Consider the following 24016-nt stretch of genomic DNA (forward strand, 5'->3'; position numbering starts at 1 on the left):
TGGGGTACAAGAAACATAGGCAAGAACTGAAAAATAGGGACAGGGAGCCTCATAGAAGGCAACTGTGGTGGGCCAACCTCAGCTGGCCACCGGGTGCTCACCAAGGCACTCTATCCCTCCCCCTCCTCAACAAGACAGGGAGAAAATACAACAAAAAAGCTTGTAGGTCGAGATAAGGACAAAAGATATCACTCACCAAGTACTGTCACAGGCAAAACAGACTCAACTTGGGGAAATTAATTCAATTTATTGTCCATCACAATCAAGAGTAGGATAATAAGAACAAATCTAAAAAACAACCTGCCTCACCATGGCCTTCACCACAGCCTGCAGGGGAATCTCTGCTCCGGTGCCTAGAGTGCCTCCTCCCCCTCCTTCTTCACCGACCTTAGTGTCTGCAGGGCTGTTTCACACTCACGTTTTCTCTATCACAGCATCTGCGCAGCGTTTTTTACCCCTTCTTAAATGTCCATTCCAGAGGCACAACCAGCATTGCCGATGGGCTCAGCTTGGACTGGCTGCAGATCCATCTTGGAGCTGGAAGTGGCTGTGCCTGACATGGGGGCAACTCCTGGTGTCTTCTCGCAGAACCCACCCCTGCAGCCCCTGCCCTGCCCCACCTAACAAAACCTTGCCACGTAAACCCAATCCAACAGCGATCGCCTGCAGGACAGAGAAGGGGGACTGAAAAATAGGGAAAGGGAACCACAGAGGGAGAGGTACAGGGGGGGAAAAACCAGCAGTGGGCTACAGGCCAGAAAGGAGGAAGCGACAGGGAATCAGCCTGAGAGAGATGGAGAAAAACAAAGAATAGCGATGGGCCACAGGGCAGAGAGGGAGGATTTTTAAAAAGGGGACAGCAAGGACTCACTGCAGCTCCTGCTCTCAGAGCTGCTGGGAGAATTTGACAGTTCAGACATGTCTTTGTCTCTCTCTCCCCCCACCCCGTAGCTCCAGCTTGACTGTCATCCACCTAAGAGAACAGACTGGTGTCTTACAGCTCTTACAATACAAGGCCTCCCAGATACATAGCCTCGCACGTGCACGTGTTACCTGGCTGTACTGTGCTTCCAGTTACGCATACAGACCCTGCAATGCACGTTGGCAATTGGATCTGCTGAGGGCTATGCTAAGAGGGAGCCTTCCTCACACTGAGAGGCAGGCTGTCTCCTGTCTGCAGCTGGAGGCAGCTGCCGGCTGGCTCCTCTTTATTTTATTCTTCAGCTGCTTTACCTTTTTCCGAATTCTCCAGCTTCAGCTGCGGCAGCTCCTGTCCACAGCCAGGAAGCATCCAGCTGTCCATTTTTGCCCATGCCGCTAGGAAAATGAGGCTAAAGGCCACCCACACAAACCTGAGCCAGATGCAATCACCAGCATCCCTGGAGAGGAACCGCCAACCGAGTCCTCAGTGCTGCCTCTGGGAGAGGGAAAGAACAAGCAACCAACCATTATCCACAGGGATGACTGTAGCTCTCCTCAGGCAGGAACCCCTCCTTCTGCAGGAGCTGCTGGAGACGCCGCTCTTTCCCTGAACTGATGCTAATGGCACCTGCATTTAAGGAGAATAAAGCATTTTCAAGGGCCAGCTTGCTGCCATAAGGACAGGGTTTGGGGGCAGTCTATGATGGGGAGGGACAAGGAAAGAGAGGAGGAAGGGCAGAGCAATCTAGAAGAGAGGTGAGGAACAGGGAGGCAGAAAGCAGGATGGTGCAGAAGAGAGAGGGCCTGGGAGGGGGTGCCGGGATAGAGAGCCAACGAGAGCAAGAGAGAATATGCCAGAGAGGTGGAGCACGAGAGAAGACAGGGACAGAGCACAGGACAGAGGTGCAGCACTAAATAATAGGGAGAGGGAGCAGGACAGAGTGGGACAGGTAAGAGAAGAGATAATTGGAGAAAGAAAAGCAAGGGAAGAGCAGAGAGGGTCAGAGAAGAGAGGTATGGCTGAAAGAGAAAAATCAGATGAGGAAGAAGAAGTGAGGAGCAGAGAGAAAAAGGTCCGGGGAAAGGACAGAGATGGAGAAAGCGAAGACAGACTAGAGGGAGAATAAAGGGAAAGCCTGACAAGGCCAGGGAGCAGGAGAAAGGGACGGAGGAAGACCAACTAGTGATGGGCAGCAGGATCGAGGAAAAGAGGAGCAAGGGAGTGTGACAGAGAGAAATGGAGGGAAGGAGGGGACGGGATGCGAGGATACAGAAAAGCAGAGGTAGAGGGAAGAGGAAAGAACAGTAGGCAGGGGTAATGGGGGGCAGGAGAGAGAGGTAGAGGACAAACAAATAGTGAGGGGCAGAAGATAAATACAGAGAATGAAAACAATACTTGTAGGGAGTGGGACAGAGGGATAGAGCAAGAGGAAGAAGTCAAGAGGGAGAAAGACGGGTAACACACAGCAGGAGTGTGTGTTACCAGGACAAGTGCGGGAGTGAGAGGGAGGGAACCCAGAGCAGGACAGAGGGATGAAGAGAGGGCGAAAATGGGGACAGGAAGCAAAGCAGAGTAGCCAAGAGAGGGGGAGAAAAAAAAACAGAAAGGGAGCCAGACAGAGATGAGCAGCAGGACAGAGATGGAGAAGGTAAAAAGAGGGGCAAGGACAGGGACAGAGGGGTAGAGAGGCAAAGAGAGGGACACGGACCAGGACAGTGGGGGGACACAAGATTGCAGAGAGAGGTCCAGGGAAGTGGAAAGGATGAGAGAGAGAAAAAGAACGGGGCAGGAAGCAGATCAGAGCTGGAGGAAAAAAAACACACACTGCTGGGGAGCAGGACGGAAAGATAGAGTGGAAAGAGATGACTGGGAAGGAGGGCAGCGGGATGAAGAGAGCAAAACTCATGACAGGCAAGAGGACAGAGGGACTGACAAAGAAGTAAGGGACAGGAAGCAGGCCAGAGGAATGGAAGGAAAAAATACTGATGGGCAACACGACAAAGGGATGCAGAGAAAAAGGAGGGAAAAGGAAGGAGGGGGAGAGAGAGAGAGAGAGAGAAAGAGGGGGATTGAGTGCAGGACATGGAGAGACAAAAGGCAGGAGAAGGAAGAGGACAGAGTGTGTCAGAAGTGGAGAAGGAAGAAAAAGGGTGATGGGCTGCTGGACAGAGACAGCAGAAGAAGAAGTAGGGCCAGACTAGGGAAGAGAAAAAGGAAAGAAGGGAGGTGGCTGGCCAGGGGGTTACAACTAGAAGCAATGAGAGAGGCAGTGGGACAGAGGAATAAAGGCAGAATAAGCAGGGACAGGAAGCAGGAGAGATGGGCAGTGAGAGGAAAAAAGGGTCAGAGAGCAGGACTGAGATGGAGAAAGAAGCATTAGGGCCAGGGGGCTAGAGAGGGAAATACAGGTTGGAAGAAGGAGAGGGGGACAGAGAGAGAAAGTGGGTGACAGCCCAGGCAGAAAGTGGGAGAAAGATAAACCAGTGACAAGCAGCAGGCCACAGGCAGGGAGAAGGAAGGACAGGAAGAAGGAGAGAGGGCTAGAAAAAGCAGAGTGAGGGAGAGGGAGCAAGAAAATGGGATGCAGAGAAAAAGAGAGGGATGGGGAGCACGACGCTGGGATACAGAGCAAGCGAGAGCAACGGGGAGAAAGAGAGGGAGGTGGAGCCACAGGAAAAGCAGGGACTGAAAGCAGGAGAGAGAAATGGAAAAGGGTAATTAGGAGTGGGAAGCAAGACAAAGGGGTGGAGAGAGAATGAGGGACATAAGGATAACAAGAGGGAGAGAGGGAGGGAGAGGGAAGGAAGGCCGGGGAGCACCACAGAGGGATGCAGAAAGCAAGAGAGAGCTGGGGAGTAGGGCAGAGAAATGGGAGAAAGAAAATGCAGTGATGGGGGGCAGGAGAGAGGAGCAGAAAGAAGAAGAGTGGGGAGCAGAGAGAGAGAGAGAGAGAGAGAGAAAGGTGGCAAGAAAAGGTCAGAGAGGTGGAGAAATCAAGAAGTTTAGGGAGGAGAAGCCCTGCAGAGAGATGGAGCAAGAAAAGGTAGGGTTGGTGAGCAGGACCAAGGGATAGAGAGATGGGGGGTGGGGAAGGAGAGGAAGAAGAAAGGAGGGCCAAAGATGGTGAGAGGGCGCAGAACCTAGAGCCAAAGAGAGAGAAAGGAGAGAGAAGAGAACGGGATTGAGGAAGAAAGGGAGGGTCAGATCTGTACAAAGAGACCAAGAAGGAAAAAAGAAAGAGCAAGGGGCTAGAGGACAGAGAGAGAGGAGGGGGAGGGAGGGGGACAAGGACACAGGCCAAAGTGAAAGAGAGGCAAAACTAAGAGGCAGCCAGCAGGAGAGAGAGGGAGGGGGGAAAGCCTAGGATGGGCAGCAGGACAGAGAGATGGAAAAGAAGAAAGCAGCGCTGGGCTGCAGGACAGAGATGGAGCAAGAAAAAGCAGCAAGAGGGAGCGGGACAGAGTGAGAGAGAAGAAACCAAAGAAGAAAAGAAAGCAAAGAAGGAACGGGGCAGAGCACCAGGAGGAAAGGTGAGGAGAAGGAGAGAGAAACCAAGATAGGGGCAGGGGGATAGGGAGCAGGAGAGAGAGATGGAGCAAGAAAGGAAAAAAGGCCAGGAGGCAGAAAAAAAGGGAAAGAGACAAGGAGAAGGAGCAGGACAAAGGGATGGAAGAGGAGAAAACTAGCGATGGGCCGCAGGGCAGAGATGGAGGAAGTAAAAACAAGAGATGGAGCATGGCGGAATGACAGAGAGAGAAAGCGGGGACAGAGAGCAGGAGAGCACTGGAGGAAAAAAGCAACTGGGATAGGCAGTGATGGGGAGAGAGATGGAGAGAAAAAGAGTAATGAGGAAGAGAGAAAGGAAAGGAGAGTCATCTGGAGAGAGATATGGTTAGAAAGGATGGGAGAGGGACCGGGACCAAGAGACAAAAGCAGACAAGATGGCAAGAGGAAGCAGGGGAAGGGGGGGGAAAGGGAGAGGGATGTGGACAGAGATGGAGAAAAAAGCAGCAGGGAAGGGTTAAGAGACAGAAAGAGCAACAGGGAGCAGTGCAGAGAAGAAAAAAAACATACCACACAAACAGGGCAACAGCAGGATCACAACAGAGAAGAAAAACACCTGGGAGGGTCAAGAGGACAGAGAAGATGATGAATATGGGCAGGGAGCAGGGCAAAGGGATACAGCGAGAAAGGACAGGACAGGAAGCAAGGCAGAGCGACAGACAAGAATAATGCCAAGGAGAGAGAGAGAAAGAGAGACCTTGAGAAGCACAGGGGGTGGGAGGGTGGAGAAAGAGAGAGAGGTCTTAGGAGCCCTGCAGAGAGATGGAGGGCAAAAAAAAAAAAAATGGGGCAGGGAGCAGCACAAAGTGTCCGAGAGAGTAAGAGATGAAGAGGAAGGAGAAAAACGGAATGGGAAAAACCAGTGGCAGTGAGCAAGGCAAGGGAGGGGGAGAGACAGAGAAGGAAGGTAAGTGAGAGGGAGAAGGCAGGGAGACAAAGCAGCACCTCCAGGCACAGAGAGGAAAAGAACGCCAGAAAAGGGGCCAGAGCAATTGTGGAGGAAAGAGACGGATGCAGATGAGGACAAAGAGATGGAAAAGGAAAAAACAGCAATAGGTGCAGGACAGAGACGGAGGATGAAAAAAGGGCGCGAAGGAGCAGGACAGAAGACTAGAGAGAAGAGGTGCAGGGAAGCAAAAAATTAAAAAAACCCAACCAAACAAACTCACAGCATCGTGCAATGGAGAGGGGGCCAGTGGAGAGGTATGGAGGGCCCAGCATGCAGCAGTGGGGCAACAGGGCCCTGAGGGCCTGGCACTCATTGCAGCTCTCGCTCTCGGCGCTGACGGGAGAACTGGCCAGTTCAGACGCTTCTTTCTCCTTCTCTCCTCCCTTTCTCTTTCGTAACTCCCGTTGCTTGGCTATCCTCCACCTAAGAGAAGGTGTGAGTGTCTCGCAGCTCTTACGAGACGAGGCTTCCTAGACATGCAGCCTCACTCTCTCATGTGCTACGCGGCCATACCGTGCTTTGGGTTACGTGTACCAACTCTGCAGTGGACATTAGTGGTCTGGCCTGCTATGGACTATGAAGAGTGATCCTTCCCCACCCAGAGAGGCAGGCTCTCTCTTGCCTGCAGCAGGAGGTGGCTGTTGGCCAGATGGCCTTCTATTTTTTACTCTTTACCTTTCTCCAGCCTCTCCGGCTTCAGCCGCGGCAGCTCCTGTCCACAGCCAGTAATCGCTCTGCCTGTCCCTTTTCACCCCCGCACTGCAAGGAGAGTGAGGTCAGGCAGAGACAACCCACGCAAGCCTGAGGCAGGTGCTGTCAGCAGCATCCCCACGGGAGGAACGGACAACCGTGTCCTCAGCATGGCCTCTAGCACAGGGAAAGAAGAAGCGGCGACCGTTATTACCGTAGATCACCCCTGGCCTAAGCCCTTCCTTCTGCAGAGGCTTCTGGAGACACTGCTCCTTCCCCGCACTGCTGGTAACGGCACCCGCGTTAAGGGAGAATCCAGCCCACTTGAGAGCCAGCTTGTGGTCTTCACAACAGAGCTTGGGGGCGATCTGGTGCTATGGGACAGGCTTCAGGGGAGGTGCTGGAGCAGGGGGCAGCTGCACGGGGTGAGCGGGGCCAGGAGAGGCTCAGGGGGAGCTCTGGTGAGTTGGGGAGGTGCCCTGCCTCTGCGCCTAGGGGATATCCACCTCCTTCCCCTCTTCCCTTCTATCAGCTTTTAGGTAACTCCCTGGGGCTGCCCTGGCCCAGCTCGCCTCCAGCAGACCAAGAGCCTGCTGCAGCGGGCAGGTTGAAGCTTCCTGTCCCACCACCCCCGGGCAGCCAGCAGGCAGGAGACACCCCTGCACACTCAAAGGAGCTCGCTCGCCTCCCTGGTGCTCCTGGCCCTCACCCACCACCGCCAATCGTGCCCGGCATGCCACCACGCTGTGGTAACAGCGAAGAAGGCGGCGTCGGCGGCAACAGCGAGCACCCAGCGCGCAGCGATTGCCCACGGGCGGCGGCAGCGCTGCCGTCTGCATTTTGCACGCCAAGCACCTGCCGACAGCACGCCCGCGGGGCGGAAGCGGCGTTTCCTTACCGGCAGGCAGCAACGAGCGCAGCGGCATGACTCCGCAGGCACCGCAGCATCCCATTGCCGTTACCGGTGCCGGCAGCGTGGATCACGTGCACGCCACCGCGCATGCGCGGCTCCCGGGCTGCAGTACCCGCTTTTGGTCGCCGGGCGGCAGAGGCGACAGCCGGGGCGCGCACAACTGCGCATGCGCGGAGTGCGAGCTGCAGCAGCGCTATTCGGACGCCGGGCGGCGCCCCACGGCGCACGCACTTTCGGGGCGCGGCCGTGCCGCTTGCCGGGGAGCGGCCGCAGCGGGGAGCCCGCAGAAAACCACACGAAATCGGCAACAAAACTGCACCTCGTGCCGCGGGGGCCGCGGCGGTAGTAGGGACTGCGGCGCACGGCACACGCCCGAGAGCAATGCGGCTGCCCGGCAGCCACGGCCCTAGAAACTACACCTCCCGGCATGCCCCGGGGAACCAACGTGGCCGACCAAAAGCCCCGGATGCCGCGAGACGCAACCCTCCGTGCTTTGGGACCCTGCGGGGACACCGTTCCCCCCGCCGCCGCCGCACGTGGAAGCCCCGCCGAGCCCCCAGCGCGGCTCCGGGCAGCCCCCGCCAACACCTCCGGCTGCCCGCCCCCGCCCGGCGCCGACCCGGCGCGCTCCCACCGCCCAGCGCCGACGCGGCGCGGCGCCCGGCCCGGCAGCCCTCGCCGCTGGCTCCGACCCGGCGCCGCACCCTCCCCGCTCCGTGCCTCCCGCCGGCCCGGCCGCCCTCCTCGGGGCTTTCCCCGGCCCCCGCTCACCTTGTCCCTCGGTGCAGCCGCAGCCCGGCGACCGTTCTGCTCTTCCCTTGGCTCACACCGGCCCCTCCACGGCCACCCGGGGCAGGGCAGCACCAGCCCCTTCCCCCGCGGCCACCCCTTTACAAGGAGGGGCCGGCGCCATCAGCCTCAGTGCCCGCACCTGGGGCTTCTGCGGCCCCGGCCCCCAGCTGGAGCCCAGCAGGAGCAGGGGGCCCTCGCCCGACCCCCGCAGTGCATCAGTCACCGCCTGCCCTGGGCTCTGTCACAGCCCCTTGCCCGGTGCAAAGAGTGCAAACACAGCCGTGAGGGCAAAGGCGGCGGCGAGTGTTCATTCAGTCACACACATAACAGGTCCTGGGAGCGAGTCTGCCCCAGTGCTCGGGGCCCCCGATCCTCCCCCTGTCCCCGGGACACCTCAGCAGTCGTTCCCCAAGCCACGCTCGTCCGTTCGGTGGGGAACAGATGGTCGGCTGGCTCCTGGAGCGATGGGCTGCTGGGCAGAGGTGGACACCGCCAAAAATGAGGAGCAGGGTGCAGAACACTAGGAGAGAAGAGAAAAGTGGCAGCTGGCTGGACGGGGGGGTGTAGCAAGAAAGCATGAGGCAGGGAACAGGACAGCAATGGAGGGACAGGGACAAGGGAGCCCAACAGCGGTGGGGAAAGAAGCAGCAGGGAGAGAGAAAGAGAGGCAGCAGAAAGGAGACCAAACGTGCTGGGCATCACAGAGCTGGGAACAGAAGACATTTTATTCGGTGTTCACCCTGCAGGCTCAGAGAGGCCAAGTCCTGCAGAGACTTCAGGGTTCATCAGGGACCTCTGTCAGGAGGGCAGCAGCCCCTTGCTGACCAAGGCCAGGGTCTGTCCCAGTCAGCGTGCCAGGCAGGCATAGCTCTGCACCAGTAACACCCATGGCCGCACACAATAGAAGAGCTCAGGGTCGCGTCATGAGCCGTGGAGCACCGCAGGACCTGGCACCAAGCTGACAGCCAGCTGCAGGCAGGCAGAGAGCAGGCAGAGGGTCCTGGGTAACAGTACCAGGAAAACCCACCCCAGGGAGTTCCCATCTGCCAAAGCCCACAGCCAGCCTGGGCCCACCAGCCCAGCTGGAGCGGCCATCCGGCCCATCCCACCCATCACGAGAGCCCAGGCGCAGGCCCTGGGGTGCAGGTGGACCTGAGGGGACAGTCGCTGCAGTCAGCAAGTGATGCTGCATCTCCTCACCGGCACATGCCTCTCCTGTGGTCCAACAGAGAGTGGGGACGTGGCTTGGGTCCACTGGTGATGACTCCAGGATGGGGGATCCGTCCTCAGCCAGGTGCTGCTGGTGGACTCCTCTTGCTGGTGAGACCCTGCCAGCTGGGACAGGGCTGGCACAGGCTCGCCCCCTTACCAGCTGCACTTCTACCACCTCTGGCAGCACAAGCACCTCAGCTTCCTGATCCATCTCAGCCTCCTGCTCTGTCTGAGGCTTACTGCAGGCAAAAAGGCTCGGCTGGATGAGTACAGACCTCCATCGTACCTCCCCCGGGGCTGTACACACCCCTGCACCCCCTGCCCCAGTGGCACCATCAATCTGGACGCTTCAGCAGCCCCCAGCACACCACAGTGTCCACAGGGAGGGAAGAGGAATAGCCAGGAGGGTGCCTGGGTGCCCCCCCCGGGTGACTCTGTGGCTGCTGGGGGCTTGCTGCTGTGCCCTGGCGGGCTGAAATGTGTGCGTGTCCCCCCAAGGAGCTGGTGCCTCCCTGGGTTCCCATAGGGCCATCCAGCCTCTGCCCACTGCTCAAGAGCCTCCCCAGGGGAGCTGCTGGGGGGCTCAGCTGCCCCGGGAACCCCTGGAGCCTTCTCCCATGCCCACCTGGGACAGGGGAGTGGTGGCTGGTGCTGAGGGATGTGCGTGTGGATCTAAGTAGAATCATAGAATACTTTGGGATGGAAGGGACCCTTGAAGGTCATCTAGTCCATCCCCCCCTGCAATTGGCAGGGACATCTACAACCAGATCAGGGTGCTCAGAGCCCCATCCAGCCTGGCCTTGAATGTTTCCAAGGATGGGGCATCTCCCACCGCTCTGGACAAGCCGTTCCAGTGTTTCACTACCCTAATTGTAAAAAATTTCTTCCTTATATCTAGTCTGAATCTACTCTCTTTTAGTTTAAAACCATCACCCCTTGTCCTACTGCTATTGCCCCTGCTAAAAAGTCTGTCCTCATCTTTCTTATAAGCCCTCTTTAAGTACTGAAAGGCTGCAATAAGGTCTCCCCGCAGCCTTCTCTTCTCCAGGCTGAACAACCCCAGCTCTTTCAGCCTTTCCTCCTAGCAGAGGTGCTCCATCCCTCTGACCATTTTCATGGTCCTCCCCTGGCCCCGCTCCAACAGCTCCATGTCCTTCCCGTGCTGAGGACCCCCGAGCTGGACGCGGGGCTCCAGGGGGGTCTCCCCAGAGCGGAGCAGAGGGGCAGAATCCCCCCCCTCGCCCCGCTGCCCACGCCACGGGGGATGCAGCCCAGGAGACGCTTGGCTTGGCTTTCTGGGCTGCAAAGTAAGTACCTGTGCAGGTGCGTCAGGGGTTGTGCGTGCAAGGGGAGGCACACGTCAGGTTGCGCTCAGTGTCAGCGTTCAAGAGGCTTGTGCTTGCTAGTGGATTTTATGTGCGTGTGCTTCGGGGGGAACGTGCACGTGGTGTGAGTGCTGAGTGTGTTCTGCGTGCAGGGGGGCGTGCGTTGCGGGCTGCAAGTGCTCACCCATGGGTGTGCTGGAGCGTGCGAGTGCGCTACTGCCAGCGCTCCGCGTGTGTGCCTATACACGCGCGTGTGCCCGGGAGCGTGTGCGTGCATAAAGTGTGTGCGTGCGTGTGTCCAGGGCTGCGCCGGGCAGGGGCGGAGCCGCCGGCGGCAGCGGGCTCTGCGCGACCGGCACAGGCAGCCGGAGCGGCCCCGGGCAGCGGCCCCGGCAGCGGGAGCAGAAGCGGCACCGGCGGCAGCAGCCCCGGCAGCGGGCAGCTGCCCTCAGCTGGGCGAGCGGCGGCGCGGCCGGGGCCAGGTAGGTCCGCTGGGTGCGGCCGGTGCCCGATGGCGGGGAGCGGAGCGGGGCGCGGGGGACCTGCGGGGCGGCGGCCGGGGACCCTGCGCCGGGCTGAGCCGCTGCCTCCCGCGGGCAGGGCAGGGCAGGGCAGGGCAGGGCAGGGCAGGGCAGGGCAGGGCGAGGGGACCGGCGGCGGGGGACGGGCAGCCCCGACGGGGCGCCGGCAGCCGTGCCTGCTGCCGGACGGGGCAGCGCCGGGGCTGCCCGACGCTGCCCGGTGCCAGGGAGGGGGCTGCGGCCAGGCTGGGCACGGGCGGGGGGGGACGCCCGGCAGGGGGCTGGAGGGCAGCGGCGGCTCCCAGGCTGAGCCCCCGAGCTGGCCAAGCAAGGGGGGGCTCTGCCTTGTCCCACCGCAGAGCGAGCGAGGCGCCTGGCTGCAGCTTTGCTGCGCAAACGGGGAAGCGGAGGCACTCTACAGCGATGGCAGCAGCAGCAGGAGCCCGGGGGAGCCGGCTCCCAAGCCCGCTGAACCAGGGAGTTCAAACTGCCTGCTCCCTGTCGCCGCTCTCCTCTCCCTGCTCCTGTCTGGCCAGACCAGCAGGGTCTGTGTTATCTCCCCGGCCCTGCTGTGTCAGTCCCCTTACCCTGCCTCCTCCTGCCCTTCTTGGCCCCTTGACACAGGAGCTGGCTATGCTGGCTCACAGGCATCCCCGGCATGACCTGCTGCCTGCCCCCACCAGGGCTCTGTGTTGGTCCTTTTGTTACCCCACCAGATGGGTACTGGGAACCATTCTCCCTGCCAATTCTTTACCAAACCCTCGTTAGAAATATCAGGTCTCTTTAGTCCCAACTTTGCCAATGACTGAGTTCTCATCCCTGGGAATGTTACTTCCTCTGTCGCATCGCCTTTGCCCCTGCTAACCCTGAGCAGCAGATGTGGGATAGGAACCCTGTTGCCCATACTCTCCATGGGCCCTCTGCTCAGAGCAGCTGTCCCTCTCACAGCTAGTCAAGGCTATTCAGAACCAAGCGAAACTCAGGAGCATTGTCACAAACCCGTTCACAAAATGGTAGGGTGTGAAATGGTTTCAAAATGCTTCCAAGGGACAACAGAGCCATGAGGGTGAGTGGCAGCTTCCTGAGAAGATGCTAAATAGGGATTGGGAGACATCCCACTCTGCCAGAGATGCTCTGAATGACTCTGTGAGAGTCTCTTAGCATCTTAGTGGCTCAGCATCAGTGTCACAGTTCATATATGTCACTTAAGAGACCTTGCTTTCACTCCGTGCCTGTTGTATTGCTGTCCTGTCTGCAGGCAGGACTGTGCGCGGAGGGGTGGATCAGAGCTAACCCAGCAGAGATAAAGATTTCCTTCTCTGCTGTATCAGTGAGTTCCCTGATCCAACCAGTTACAAAGCCACCTCTTCATGCTTGCTGTGTGTCAACTCCCATCTGTAGACGACTGAAGCACTACTTTGACTTCATGTAGATGGGTCATGAGCCATGGGTGATCAGTGAGAACCTCAAAGCTGTGGCAAGGGTACAATTACCAACCTGCCACCACATCCTTCCTGGCACTCTGCTCCTGGCCACTGGCTCTCCCTGAAAAGAACTCACCAAGCTCCCCGAACTCCCATTCCTACAGGCTCAAGAACTAAGCTTGGAGCTGAGGCGGAAAATGACAACAGCAGTGGCTCCCTGACAGCCAGGAACAGTTTTTCCAAGTAAAGCATAAGCTGCTCATGTGCACGTAAGGGATGTCAAATTTGGACTGCAGCTAGGCTCTGTGATGTGCCAGTACTCCAAAGCACCGGTGAGGGGGATGTTGCAGGGTTGCCTTCCTTGATTTGCAGGGGGGGGGGCGGGGAGGGCATGCAGGTATTCCCTGTCTTTCTGTTCTCTTTAGCCTTTGCGGAGGGCTGACTAGCAGCTCATCTGCCTTGCAAGAGAGAGCAAAGAAAGGACACTTGTCAATGAGAAGGATGGGGAGGAGATGCAGGGTGAAGCAGCCAGAGACTCTACCAGGCAACACAGGCACTGCCTGGGTGCATGATAAGATGAAGTTGGTTTCTGGCTGAGCTGTTAGCTCTTCTCCAGCTTTGCTAATACCTGTCTCAGCCCCATGGAAGAAGGAGCGTAGTGCCACAGCGTTGCATGGGGTATAATCCCGAGCACGGCCTAAGCCAGTGCAATCAACTAGAGGTAAAAATAAAACACTGGTGTCAGCCTGAGTTGCTCTCCCTTGCATACAAGGAAGCTCTCTGGTCTCAGGGGAGTTAGGCAGCATGAGAAGAGACCAAGGTCCTCAGACTCTGGCACCAGACCCTCTGGCAGACTCCCATCCATTTATCTCTCCCACTCCTGCCAGGGCCTGTGTAAGCTCCCCTGCTTCCCACACATCCATACTGCATGGGGTACTCTCTTCTCCAGGTGGCTGCGGGGGGCCTTTTGCCTGTACTGAGAGCTGACACTGCCATTTGAACTGGCTTTGTTAGGACATTGAGGCAGAGCTAGCAAAAATAAGTAGCATGCGCTTCAGTACTGGCCATTCCAGCTTTCCAGAGGAAAGCTCATCCCTCTGCCACACAAGCAGCATTTGTGGAGCTCAAGGTTACTATAAAACAGAAGAGTTTAAGCCAGACATAAAATTTCTGTGCTGTGCCTGCCTGTGCTTGCCACAAGGCAAATGCACATTCAAAGCAACTGAACCCGTCCCTGTGAAATCCCCTCTGCTTCAGGATGGGTAGGTGCTATGGGAGCAATCCACATATTCACGAATGAGGTGCAGTGACCTTTTGGGTCCCAGAGAGCAGAGTCCAGCTCCCAGGTAGCAGCATGAGCTTCCTGCTGCCCAGAAAGAGGAGAGGCTGCCATGCCAAGTGGGGTATTTGACTTGTACCAACTGTTGGGCAGTGCACAACAGGCCAACCAAAAGACCGTATCCTGCTTCCTAGACTTTATGAGCCTTTGGCACTTGCAACTGTACAGGAATGGTCTTGTTACAGCTGTGGTAGTGTTGAACAGGGTTCGGTGTGATTCCAGGCAGCTCGCTGGCATCCCCAAATCTGCATTGATACCAGGAACACTTGCAGCCAGGGACCCATGCTCACATGCCCCTTGGAGTGCTTCTGCTTCAGGCACTTGCACTGCTAGTGCTCCCCAGGGAGCACTTGCTAATTCCCCAGCCTGAAGGAGAATGCACAAACTAGAGGCTGGTTTCTTGCACAGACTCTGCAATCTCCATACTCATGGTGAGCTGGCCTTGGGCCACACACTCTGGTAACCACAGCACATCCCTACAAACACTGCAGAGGGGCGAAGAACCCAAACCACGTGTTTATTCAAGGGAAGCTGTGCCTGTATCTGTATGTGATATTCCCCAGCTCCAGAACTCAAAAACATGCAGACAGATTTCTATGCCTGTGACAGAAAAACTAGTGTTTCCACTCACAACCTCACCTTCTGCTTTCAGTCCAAATGTGTATTTTGGAGGGCAAAGGAAGGACACAAAAAGTTCAAGTCCTGGGGAGAGCTGCCCTGTGAGACATAGAAAGGGAATATGTATTTGGGTCACAGAAACCAAAGCAGGAGTGGTCCCATCAGAGCTGTCCTCCTCAGAAAGTCCCCACCTGGGCACAACATGGAGCTGTGTAGTAGCTGTCACTACCAAAAGCATTTCCAGCCCTGTGCCAAGTGTGCGAGGTTTATTCTAGGAGCAGGTACCAAAAGAGCTGGGAGCAGGGGAGGGATAAAACTCTGCATGTTAGTATCGGGGGAGCAAACATCTTGGCTTGTCCAGCTGGTTGGTTTGGGGCTGGAGCCCCACTGCTGGGAATGAACATTACACCCCTCCTGCTATCAGCTGGACCAGCTGGGAGGCAGAGATCCTGGCTCCATTCTCCGACAGAGGAGGAAGGTAGGGACAGATGCCATCCTTTCCCCCAAACCAGCATCATCGGTCCAAGGCAGCATCTGAACGTGGGCTGTGGATTCATTCCAGGGCCAGAACGGGGGAGCAGGGCACCCCTTACCCCCAACCCAACCCTACCTGTCCTCCAGGCCAGCAGTGGCCCGAGGAACCTCCTGAAAAGCATGTGGGTCACGGAGCTGAAAACGGGGCTCTGTGTCTCCACTGAGCCAACAGGCCCATCAACCAAGCTAACAGGCTAAGCAGTGTTTCTCCAGTCTCTCACATCTTTCCCTGTGTTGCCCTAGGCTCCAACGTCTCACCACGACACAGAATGACGGAGCATGAGGACTTCGCGAGCTTGGCTGGGTACTGGAACTCCTCCGACAGTTACCAGTTCAGCCCTGCCAGTGTCATTGTCCCTGTGGTTTTCTCCCTCATCTTCCTCCTGGGCACAGTGGGCAATAGCCTGGTGCTAGCAGTGCTGCTGCGCAACGGGCAAATGGGCCACAACACTACCAATCTCTTCATCCTCAACCTCAGCCTGGCTGACTTCTTCTTCATTGTCTTCTGCGTGCCTTTCCAGGCCACCATCTATTCCCTCGAGGGCTGGGTCTTCGGCTCCTTCATCTGCAAGGCTGTCCACTTCTTCATCTACCTCACCATGTATGCTAGCAGCTTTACTCTGGCTGCCGTCTCTGTGGACAGGTAACAGTCTAAAGACACCCTTGGGCTGGGGAAGGAGGGCAGTCTGAGAAGCTTGGCTGAGTGAGGGCATGGGAAGATCGTGGCCCACCACCATTAGGCGTATGGTTCAAACTCCAGTGGTTTCGATCCATACCAAAGGCAGTTTGGGGACCAGTTGTGTCTCCCTTGCTCTAACAGCCCCCAAGTAGCACTTCCAGATCTCTCAAATGCAAAGCTGGTGCTGCTCCTGTCTGTGCTTTCTGCAGGAAAGACCTGCCTTGTGGTTAGAGCACTTGAGACCCAAGCTCAGCTCCCCGCTGTGCCACAGACTCCCACTGAGAGTCACCTAGCTCTGCATTAGAGATGGCACTCAGAGGGTAATAGCTATCCCTAAGCCACCATTTCAGAAAAGTATTATGTGCAGGCAGCAAGGTAAACAGAGGGCACCATAAGAGAAGCCACATAAATACCCCAGAGAGATCCCAGTCCTGCAGCAAACACATCTCTCATTCCCCAGGGGCTGCCAGCCCAGCACAAAACCTGTCATCAGTCCTGTTCCCCCACGCCCCCCAGCCCTCCTGCACCCTGTGCAGAGAGGCACCCACACCGTGAGCGGAGTCCCTTCTTGGGAGGTCACCCAGGACACTCTGGCCCCAATTGGTGCCACCTACATCGTTTTCAAGGGCTCTGTAAGGCAACTGTGTCAGCTGCCCCACTTCTGACTGAGCCCACACTTACAGTCCAAGATGGGGAAGAGGTCCCCACTGGGGTAAGCTCCATCCTTGATAGGGAATATGTCCTGGCCCGTCTTGCTCCTTGTGTTTGCTTCCAAGGTACCAAGACAAGATAGGGCCAAACAGCCCTCTGCAATGAGGAGGTTCACAGCACTGCAGGCAGAAGGAAACTTCAGTACCAGGGAATATCTGGGATGCGTTAAATCCCAGCAAAAAGTGTGGTTGGGCTACTCTTCCAGCCCCCTTCCACTTCGTCCTGCTCCCAGGTGCCACCTGCAGAAATGGGCACCTGGACTCAAACAGTGGTCTGACACTTCAGCAATCCACCCCCCCTGAGATGCCAGTATCCCCTGGTTGGGGCAAGGGGGTCGAATGGAATCCCCAACAAAAATATCCCAATCCTCTGGGATTCCAGTGGTTACGCAGTTTGGCTATTGTCACGAGGGAGACCCGAGATTTCTCATGGTCCAAGCCTCTTGCTTCCCTGCACCTACATCATGTGAGTGCAGTCTGCCTCTCCAGCCAGCTCAGAACTGGGGACAGTATCTCAAAAAAAAGGACATTTTGGCAAGGTGCTGGTGCCTGTGTTCTCTCCTTATCTGGTGGCACTTGTGTGCTGTAGTGCAGTGCTCCACCCAAGAGGTGGCTGCATTTCAGTGTGACATGAAGTGATTCTCGCAGAGCTGCTGGCAGCCTTCAGGATAACAGGACTGGCAAGCAACAAGGGTTTTGTCACCCATGTGAGCCTTCGCACTAACTGCATGTCTTACCTACCTGCTCTGCTGGCCTCACAGTGCATCAAATGAGCATCCTTCTGTGGATGTTGGCAGGCTGAGGCCGCAGCAGTTGCACTCCTGTCTGTGCTCACAGCTCCTCTCTATCCCCTACTCACAAGCACCAAGCCACCTTCTCTCCTTGCTGACATCTGCATCTTTGCCCTATGGTGTTGCCTGGAGGTGGGGGAGCGGAGCTGGTCATCACACCGTGTCTGGCCACTGTTGCTGGAGGAAGCAGACAGACCACCACTGCCTGCTTTGGGCTGGCCTGAGAAAGCAGACAGTACCAAAAGGCAAGGGCCCACCTGGTCCCTTTGGTACCAAGATGGAGGCAGCCACAGCTCCAGTGAGCAAATCTCCCCCCTGCCAGGCTGATCTGAAAGCTAGAGAAGGCTGGAAATATGCCCTCCGTAGGCAGGAGCCTGCACGGTGCCCATCACCCAGTGAAGCTTCCCCAGGTCTTGAATCTTCAGTTCAGCCCTCTTTCTCCTGGATAAATTCTGCCAAGAAGTGGATAGCGGCATGGTCTCCACAGCACCATCTCTCTGGCCCTAGCTCAGGGACATAACCCACCCCACCATGGACGGAGGGGTAAGCCAGCCTAAGCCTGTGGGAAGCATCCTTGCTAGAAAGAGAAAAGCTGTTGTACCCAGGACTGTATCTCAAAGAGGGTGTGAGATAACAAGTAGGGCCACTGCTCAGGGACCTTCAAGAGAATGAAGGAAACTTTCTTGTCCCTGGAATTTATGTGGCCAGGCAGAGCTTGGCTGAAATCTCAGTGCTGGTTGCTTTGCTCTCCGCTCCAGGTACCTGGCCATCCGCTATCCGCTGCGCTCCCGGGAGCTGCGGACCCCCCACAATGCAGTGGCTGCCATGGCTGTGATCTGGGGCCTTTCTGTGGTCTTTGCTGGGCCCTACCTAAGCTACTATGACCTGATTGAGTGGGAGTCCAGCTACATCTGCATGCCTGGCTGGGAGGAGTGGCGACGCAAGGTCATGGACACCAGCACATTTGCCTTCAGCTATGTCATCCCAGTGCTGGTCATCAGCCTCTCCTACACCAGGACCATCAAGTACCTGTGGACAGCAGTGGACCCCTTGGAAGACATATCAGAGTCCAAGAAGGCCAAGCGGAAGGTAACCAAGATGATCATCATTGTAACCATCCTTTTCTGCCTCTGCTGGCTGCCCTACCATGTAGTCATCCTCCGATACCTTTACGGAGACTTTCCCTTCAACCAGGCCACCTACGCCTTCCGTCTGCTTTCCCACTGCATGGCCTATGCCAACTCCTGCCTCAACCCCATTGTCTATGCCCTGGTCTCCAAGCACTTCCGCAAGGGCTTCAAAAAAGTTTTCAGCTGTCTCTTGAGGAAAAAGCACCGCAACAAGGTGCATGTGGTGCACGCTGCCCATATCGTGCCTGGATTTGAGGCAGGCTCCACTGAAGTGTCCCAGATGCATGAGGAGAATAAAAGATGCGAGCTGAACCCAGCCTCCATGTCAGTCGCCTCCAGTTCCTCCAAGCCCCTTCATATTTCTTAGTGGCCAAGCTCCACACCGTCTGCCAGCTGGGCTGTGTCACCACAGCCACCCTTCAGGCCACCCTTTCCACTGGGTGAGAGAGCATGCTGGAAAGGCAAGCCAGAAACTGCTGTACACTGCTTCTGGTCTTGTCGTTCCTTCACATTCCATGCACCAGTTGTTCTCCTGAGCCATCTCCCCACAACGTGCTGCATGCAAGGGAAGGAATGGACCCAGACTTGCTCCTGATCCTCAGACCACCTGGACCCCAAGAAAGCTCCAGCTCCTCTGTTGGCTCTCATCCTTCCAACTCCTCTGCTCTGTGGCTGCACTGCTCTGGACACATTGGTTAGTTGTGAAAGAATCTCTTCTGCCTCCCAATGCCCCGTCTGGCCAGACTGGCTCCCACAGCAGGAACGGCAAGGGAGACGGGCGGTGCAGGCAGGGCCAGGCAAGCAAAGGTGGTGTGGAACGCAGCTGGCACAGTCTGTGGATGGTTTCATTGATGGCTTTGATGGTGGCTGCGCTGCTCTCCCAGTGACTGGGTCCTCCCCTAGGGTGTGGGACAGGCTGTTTGCTCTCTGCATGTGTGGGATGTTGCTGCTGTACATACTAGAGAAATGTCTTTCTAACCCAGAGCAAATAAATGCACTTCCCTCATCCAGGCAATAGTGGAGCCTGCGGTGGTCATCTGGGGTGGGGATGGACTATGCCATACCTCAATGGGGCCTTTTTGCTAACTGGTGTAAATCACAGTGCATCATGAAAACGAGCACTGAGCAAAGTCTGCAGAGCCAAACTCTGCCTGGTATCTCCACTCCTTTCTTCACAGCTGTGTTTACTGACACAGTCACCAGGTCCCTGTGAAGGTCAGTGCACAGCTGATATTTTCTCCTAAGATAAATGACCTCCACCCTCCACAGTTAGGAGTCTACTGTCAGTGCGTAAAAGCTTTACCTGGCCACCACGCTTCAGAGGTCCCATGGGCAGGCAAGGGTTAAATGGTTAGTTCAGTTATGGTTCCTCCTGCCTGCATGGCACAGTCTTTGTGCAGGGGATCAAGGTAGCTCGCTCTCCATAGTGGAGCAGATGCTCTTCAGGGCATGCTGAATCTCATCTCAGGATCTAAGCATGCACTTGACTCCCTGGAGCTTCAGGAATGAAAACTGTCATCTCCCTTACCAGGGCTGACTAGAGTCAAGTGGGTGCCTTCCTGCCATTGCTAAATCACTGGAGATCATAGAATCATAGAATATCTCAAGTTGGAAGGGAGCCATAAGGATCATCAAGCCAACTCCCTGCTCCTCATAGGACTACCTAACACTAAACCATATGACTAAAAGCGTCGTCCAGACGCTCCTTGAACTCTGACAGGCTTGGTGCCGTGACCACTTCCCTGGGGAACCTGTTCCAGTGACCAATCACCCTCTCACTGAAGAACCTTTTCCTAATGTCCAACCTGAACTTCCCCCGATGCAGCTTCACTCCATTTCCTCACGTCCTATCGCTGGTCACCAGAGAGATCAGCACCTCGCCCTCCACTGCCCCCCTTGAGGAAGCTGTAGACTGCGATGAGGTCACCCCTCAGCGATGAGGTCACCCCTCAGCCCTCTCTTCTCCAAGCTGAACAAGCCGAGTGACCTCAGCTGCCCCTGAGGTGAAACCGTCTTGGTCGCCCTCCTCTGGACACACTCTCATAGCTTGATGTCCTTCTTGCACCGAGGCGCCCAAAACTGCACACGGCGCTCGAGGTGGGGCTGCCCCAGTGCAGCGCAGAGCGGGACAGTCGCCTCCCTCGACTGGCTAGCGATGCCATCCTTGATGCACCCCAGGACACGGTTGGCCCTTTGGGTGCCAGGGCACACTGTTGACTCCTATTCAACTTGCCATCAACCAGACTCACAGCTCTCTTTCCATGGGGCTGCTCTCCAGCCTCTCGTCCCCCAGTGTGTACGTATAACCAGGATTACCCTGTCCCAGGTGGAGGGTCTGGCACTTGCCCTTGTTAAAGTTCACATGCCTGGTGACTGCCAGCTCTCTAGCCTATCCAGATCTCTCTGTAAGGCCTCTCTACCCTCAAGGGAGTCCACAGCTCCTCCTAGTTTACTATTGTCAGCAAACTTAATGTACATTCGATTCCTGTGTCCAGATCATTTATAAAAACATTAAAGAGCATTGGCCCTAAAATTGAGCCCTGGGGAACCCCACTGGTGACTGGCCGCCAGCCTGATGTAACCCCACTTACTGTAACTCTTTGAGCTGGACCCATCAGCCAATTGCTCACCCAATGTATTAAGGACCTGTCTAGCTGTGTGCTGGGCAGTTTATCCAGAAGGATACTGGGAGAGACAGTATCAAAACCACCACATCTACCGGCTTCCCTTGGTCAACCAGATGGCTGAGCCTGTCACAAATGACAATTAAGTTGGTTAAGGAGGACTTTCCCCTCGTGAACCCATGCTGGCTATGGCCAATGCCTGCATTGTCTCTCAAGTGCTTTTCAGTAACTCCCAGAATAACCTTCTCCATAATTTTACCGGGCACTGACGCGAGACCGACATGCCTGTAATTACCAGGGTCTTCCTTCTTACCCTTCTTGAAAACTGGGACAACATTTGCCAGCTTCTAGTCGACTGGGACCTCTCCAGACTCCCAAGACCACTGAAAAATAATGGAGAGAGGTCCCGCGATGACATCGGCCAGCTCTTTCAGTACCCTGGGATGAACCCCATCGAGCCCCATAGATTTATGCACATCCAGCTGGAGCAGCAAGTCTCGAACAAGTTCAGGGTCATCTGGGAGTTTATCATCCCCCCAGTCACGGTCTTCCAGCACAGGGCTCCGGGGGTCCCAGGGCCCATCATCGGTGTTAAAGACAGGCAAAGAAGGCATTAAACGTCTCTGCTTTGTCTATGTCCCTATTTGTGAGGTGACCGACCTCATCAAATAACGGACTAATGTTATCTCTGATTCTCCTTTTGCTGTTAACATATTTAAAAACCCTTTTACTGTCCTTCACAGCGCTGGCTGGCTTGAACTCTAATTGAGCTTTGGCCACACGAATTTTCTCCCTACAGTGCCAAACAGCATCCCTGCCTGTCCTTGCTTCCAGTGTCCATACACTTTCCTATTCCGCCTAAGTTCTAGAAGAAGATCCCTGCTCAGCCAAGCCATCCTTCTGCCCCGCTTGCTTGACTTCCCGCACTTTGGAATTGCCTGCTCCTGCACTCTTAAGAGATGGCTCTTAAAAAGTGACCAGCATTCATGGACCCCAATACCTTCAAGAGCAGACTCCCAGGGGACCTTGCCAACTAGCTCCTTCAGCAGCCCAAAGTCTGCTCTCCCCAAATCCAGGGTCAAAGTTTTGCTGGCAGTTTTTCTCCTAGCACCACCAATTTGAAACTCACCTACTTGGTGGTCACTGTGACCAAGCCAGCCACCAATCACCACTTCGCCCAAAAACTACAAATCTAGGAGGGCACCTTTGCTAGTCATTTCCCTCAGTATCTGCACCAAGAAGTTATCTTCAATGGGCTTCAGAAATTTCCTGGACCTGTTTGTGTCTGCTGTATGATATTCCCAGTTGATGTCTGGGAAGTTAAAATCACCCAGAAGTACAAAGGCAGTTGATCTAGAGATATCCCTTAATGAGATAACCCCTTGTCCTATCACTATACTCCCTTGTAAAAAGTCCATCTCCAGCTTTCTGGTAGGCCCCCTTCAGGTACTGGAAGGCTGCTATAAGGTCTCCCTGGAGCCTTCTCTTCTCCAGGCTGAACAACCCCAACTCTCTCAGCCTGTCCTCACAGGAGAGGTGCTCCAGACCTCTGATGATCTTCTTGGCCCTCCTCTGGACTCGCTCCAACAGGTCCATGTCCTTCTTATATTGGGGGCCCCAGAGCTGAAAGCAGTACTCCAGGTGGGGCCTCACGAGAGCAGAGTAGAGGGGGAGAATCACCTCCCTTGACCTGCTGGTCACGCTTCTTGTTATGCAGCCCAGGATACAGTTGGCTTTCTGGGCTGCAAGCACACATTGACAGGTCATGTTGAGTTTCTTATCAACCAACACCCCCAAGTCCTTCTCCTCAGGGCTGTTCTCAATCCATTCTCCCCCCAGCCTGTATTTGTGCTTGGGATTGCCCCAACCCATGTGCAGGATCTTGCACTTGGCCTTGTTGAACTTCGTGAGGTTTGCACGGGCTCACCTCTCCAGCCTGTCAAGGTCCCTCTGGATGGCATCCCTACCTTCCAGTGTGTCAACCGCACCACACAGCTTGGTGTCATCAGCAAACTTGCTGAGGGTGCACTCAATCCCACTGTCCATGTCACCAACAAAGATGTTAAACAGTGCTGGTTCCAATACCGATGCCTGAGGAACGCCACTTGTCACTGATCTCCACTTGGACATCGAGCCGTTAACTGCAACTCTTCGAGTGCAACCATCCAGCCAATTCCTTATCCACTGAGAGGTCCATCTGTTGAATCCATGTCTCTCCAATTTAGAGACAAAGATGTCTCTAAAAGATGTGTGGGACAGTGTCAAGTTCTTTGCACAAGTCCAGGTAGATGACATCTGTTGCTCTTCCCTTATCCACCAACGCTGTAACCCTGTCGTAGAAGGCCCCCAAATTTGTCAGGCATGATTTGCCTTTAGTGAAGCCATGCTGGCTGTCACCAATCACCTCCTTATTTTTCATGTACCAGACTCAGCTCAGGAGCAAACTAGGCAGAGGAAACCTTGGGTTCAGAAGAAGGAGAAAGATGCTGCATGATGCTGGTTCTTTAGTCCCACTGAGCCCTTGCGAACAAAACAGGATCTTCCCATTCCATTTTGAGCAGCTGCCTCCTTCCAGTCTGATCAACTGTAAAGGGCATTGGCAGGAGATGGGGGCTCTTTGGGGCTCCTGATAGGCATTTTATGTGGTATCACCTCAATGGTGCCTGCTTTGAGACCAGTGTACCTCACACACAGCAGGTAACCTCTCCTTTGGCTGATCACCAAGGATTGCTGTTTCTAGTTCAGACCCTGAGGTCATGAACATGTATGAGTTTTCCAGGAGACAACTCCAGTGCAGTCCCTCCGCACCCCATCCTTCATTAATGTTAGTGAAGTTCTGCAGCTAACCACACAGCCTCCAGCTGCTCCGTCCCACCAGGAAATACCTTCTCTGCCTCACCTTCATCATTCAGGAACCAGGTTTAATTTTTCTCTGTTTGGATCAGATTGATAGCCATGGCTTTTAGCAAAGCTCTAGTTACTACTAGAGCTTTCTCACCAGAACTCTTCTCCTGGGGAAAAAAAAAATTCTGTGCAGGAGTCACCAGACAAGAACTTATCAAACTGGGATGCATCTATCACATCTCCTCGGCACTGCAGCAATGACTGCCATATATGAAGACTTCAGCCTCAAGAGAATAAGGAGGACAGAAGCAGAAGAACCCCGGTTCAATCAATCTTCCCTTACATATCAGATCTTTTTTTAGGCTTTTGCTTGTTCTACCTCTCTTCACCCTGACATGAGGTTTTAATGATACCCATCAAACAGGCATCTCACAC

The 24016-nt window shown here is 55.6% G+C and overlaps 1 protein-coding gene, 1 long non-coding RNA gene and 1 pseudogene across 2 annotated transcripts; 1 reads left to right on the forward strand and 2 right to left on the reverse strand.

The window, feature by feature from the left end:
- Nucleotides 1–262: 262 nt before the first annotated feature.
- Nucleotides 263–7894, reverse strand: LOC148051966 (uncharacterized). The gene is made up of 3 exons (XR_015699100.1): nt 7810–7894; nt 5656–5858; nt 263–1549 (listed from the first exon to the last, which is right to left on the reverse strand). It is a non-coding gene; the product is annotated as an uncharacterized LOC148051966 (long non-coding RNA).
- On the reverse strand, nt 4123–5097 carry LOC148051967 (uncharacterized; annotated as a pseudogene).
- Nucleotides 7895–10719: 2825 nt separating the features above from the next.
- On the forward strand, nt 10720–19090 carry LOC104010976 (galanin receptor 2b). Its single transcript, XM_087732754.1, has 3 exons — nt 10720–10849; nt 15047–15446; nt 17742–19090. The coding sequence occupies exons 2-3, from the start codon at nt 15073–15075 to the stop codon at nt 18478–18480; spliced, it is 1113 nt and encodes a 370-aa protein (XP_087588880.1). The 5' UTR covers nt 10720–10849; nt 15047–15072; the 3' UTR covers nt 18481–19090.
- Nucleotides 19091–24016: the final 4926 nt, after the last annotated feature.

This window comes from Nipponia nippon, unplaced genomic scaffold (assembly GCF_047370975.1).
Source record: "Nipponia nippon isolate SJK-2023a ecotype South Korea unplaced genomic scaffold, ASM4737097v1 scaffold_5, whole genome shotgun sequence".
Classification (NCBI taxonomy): Eukaryota; Metazoa; Chordata; class Aves; order Pelecaniformes; family Threskiornithidae; genus Nipponia; species Nipponia nippon.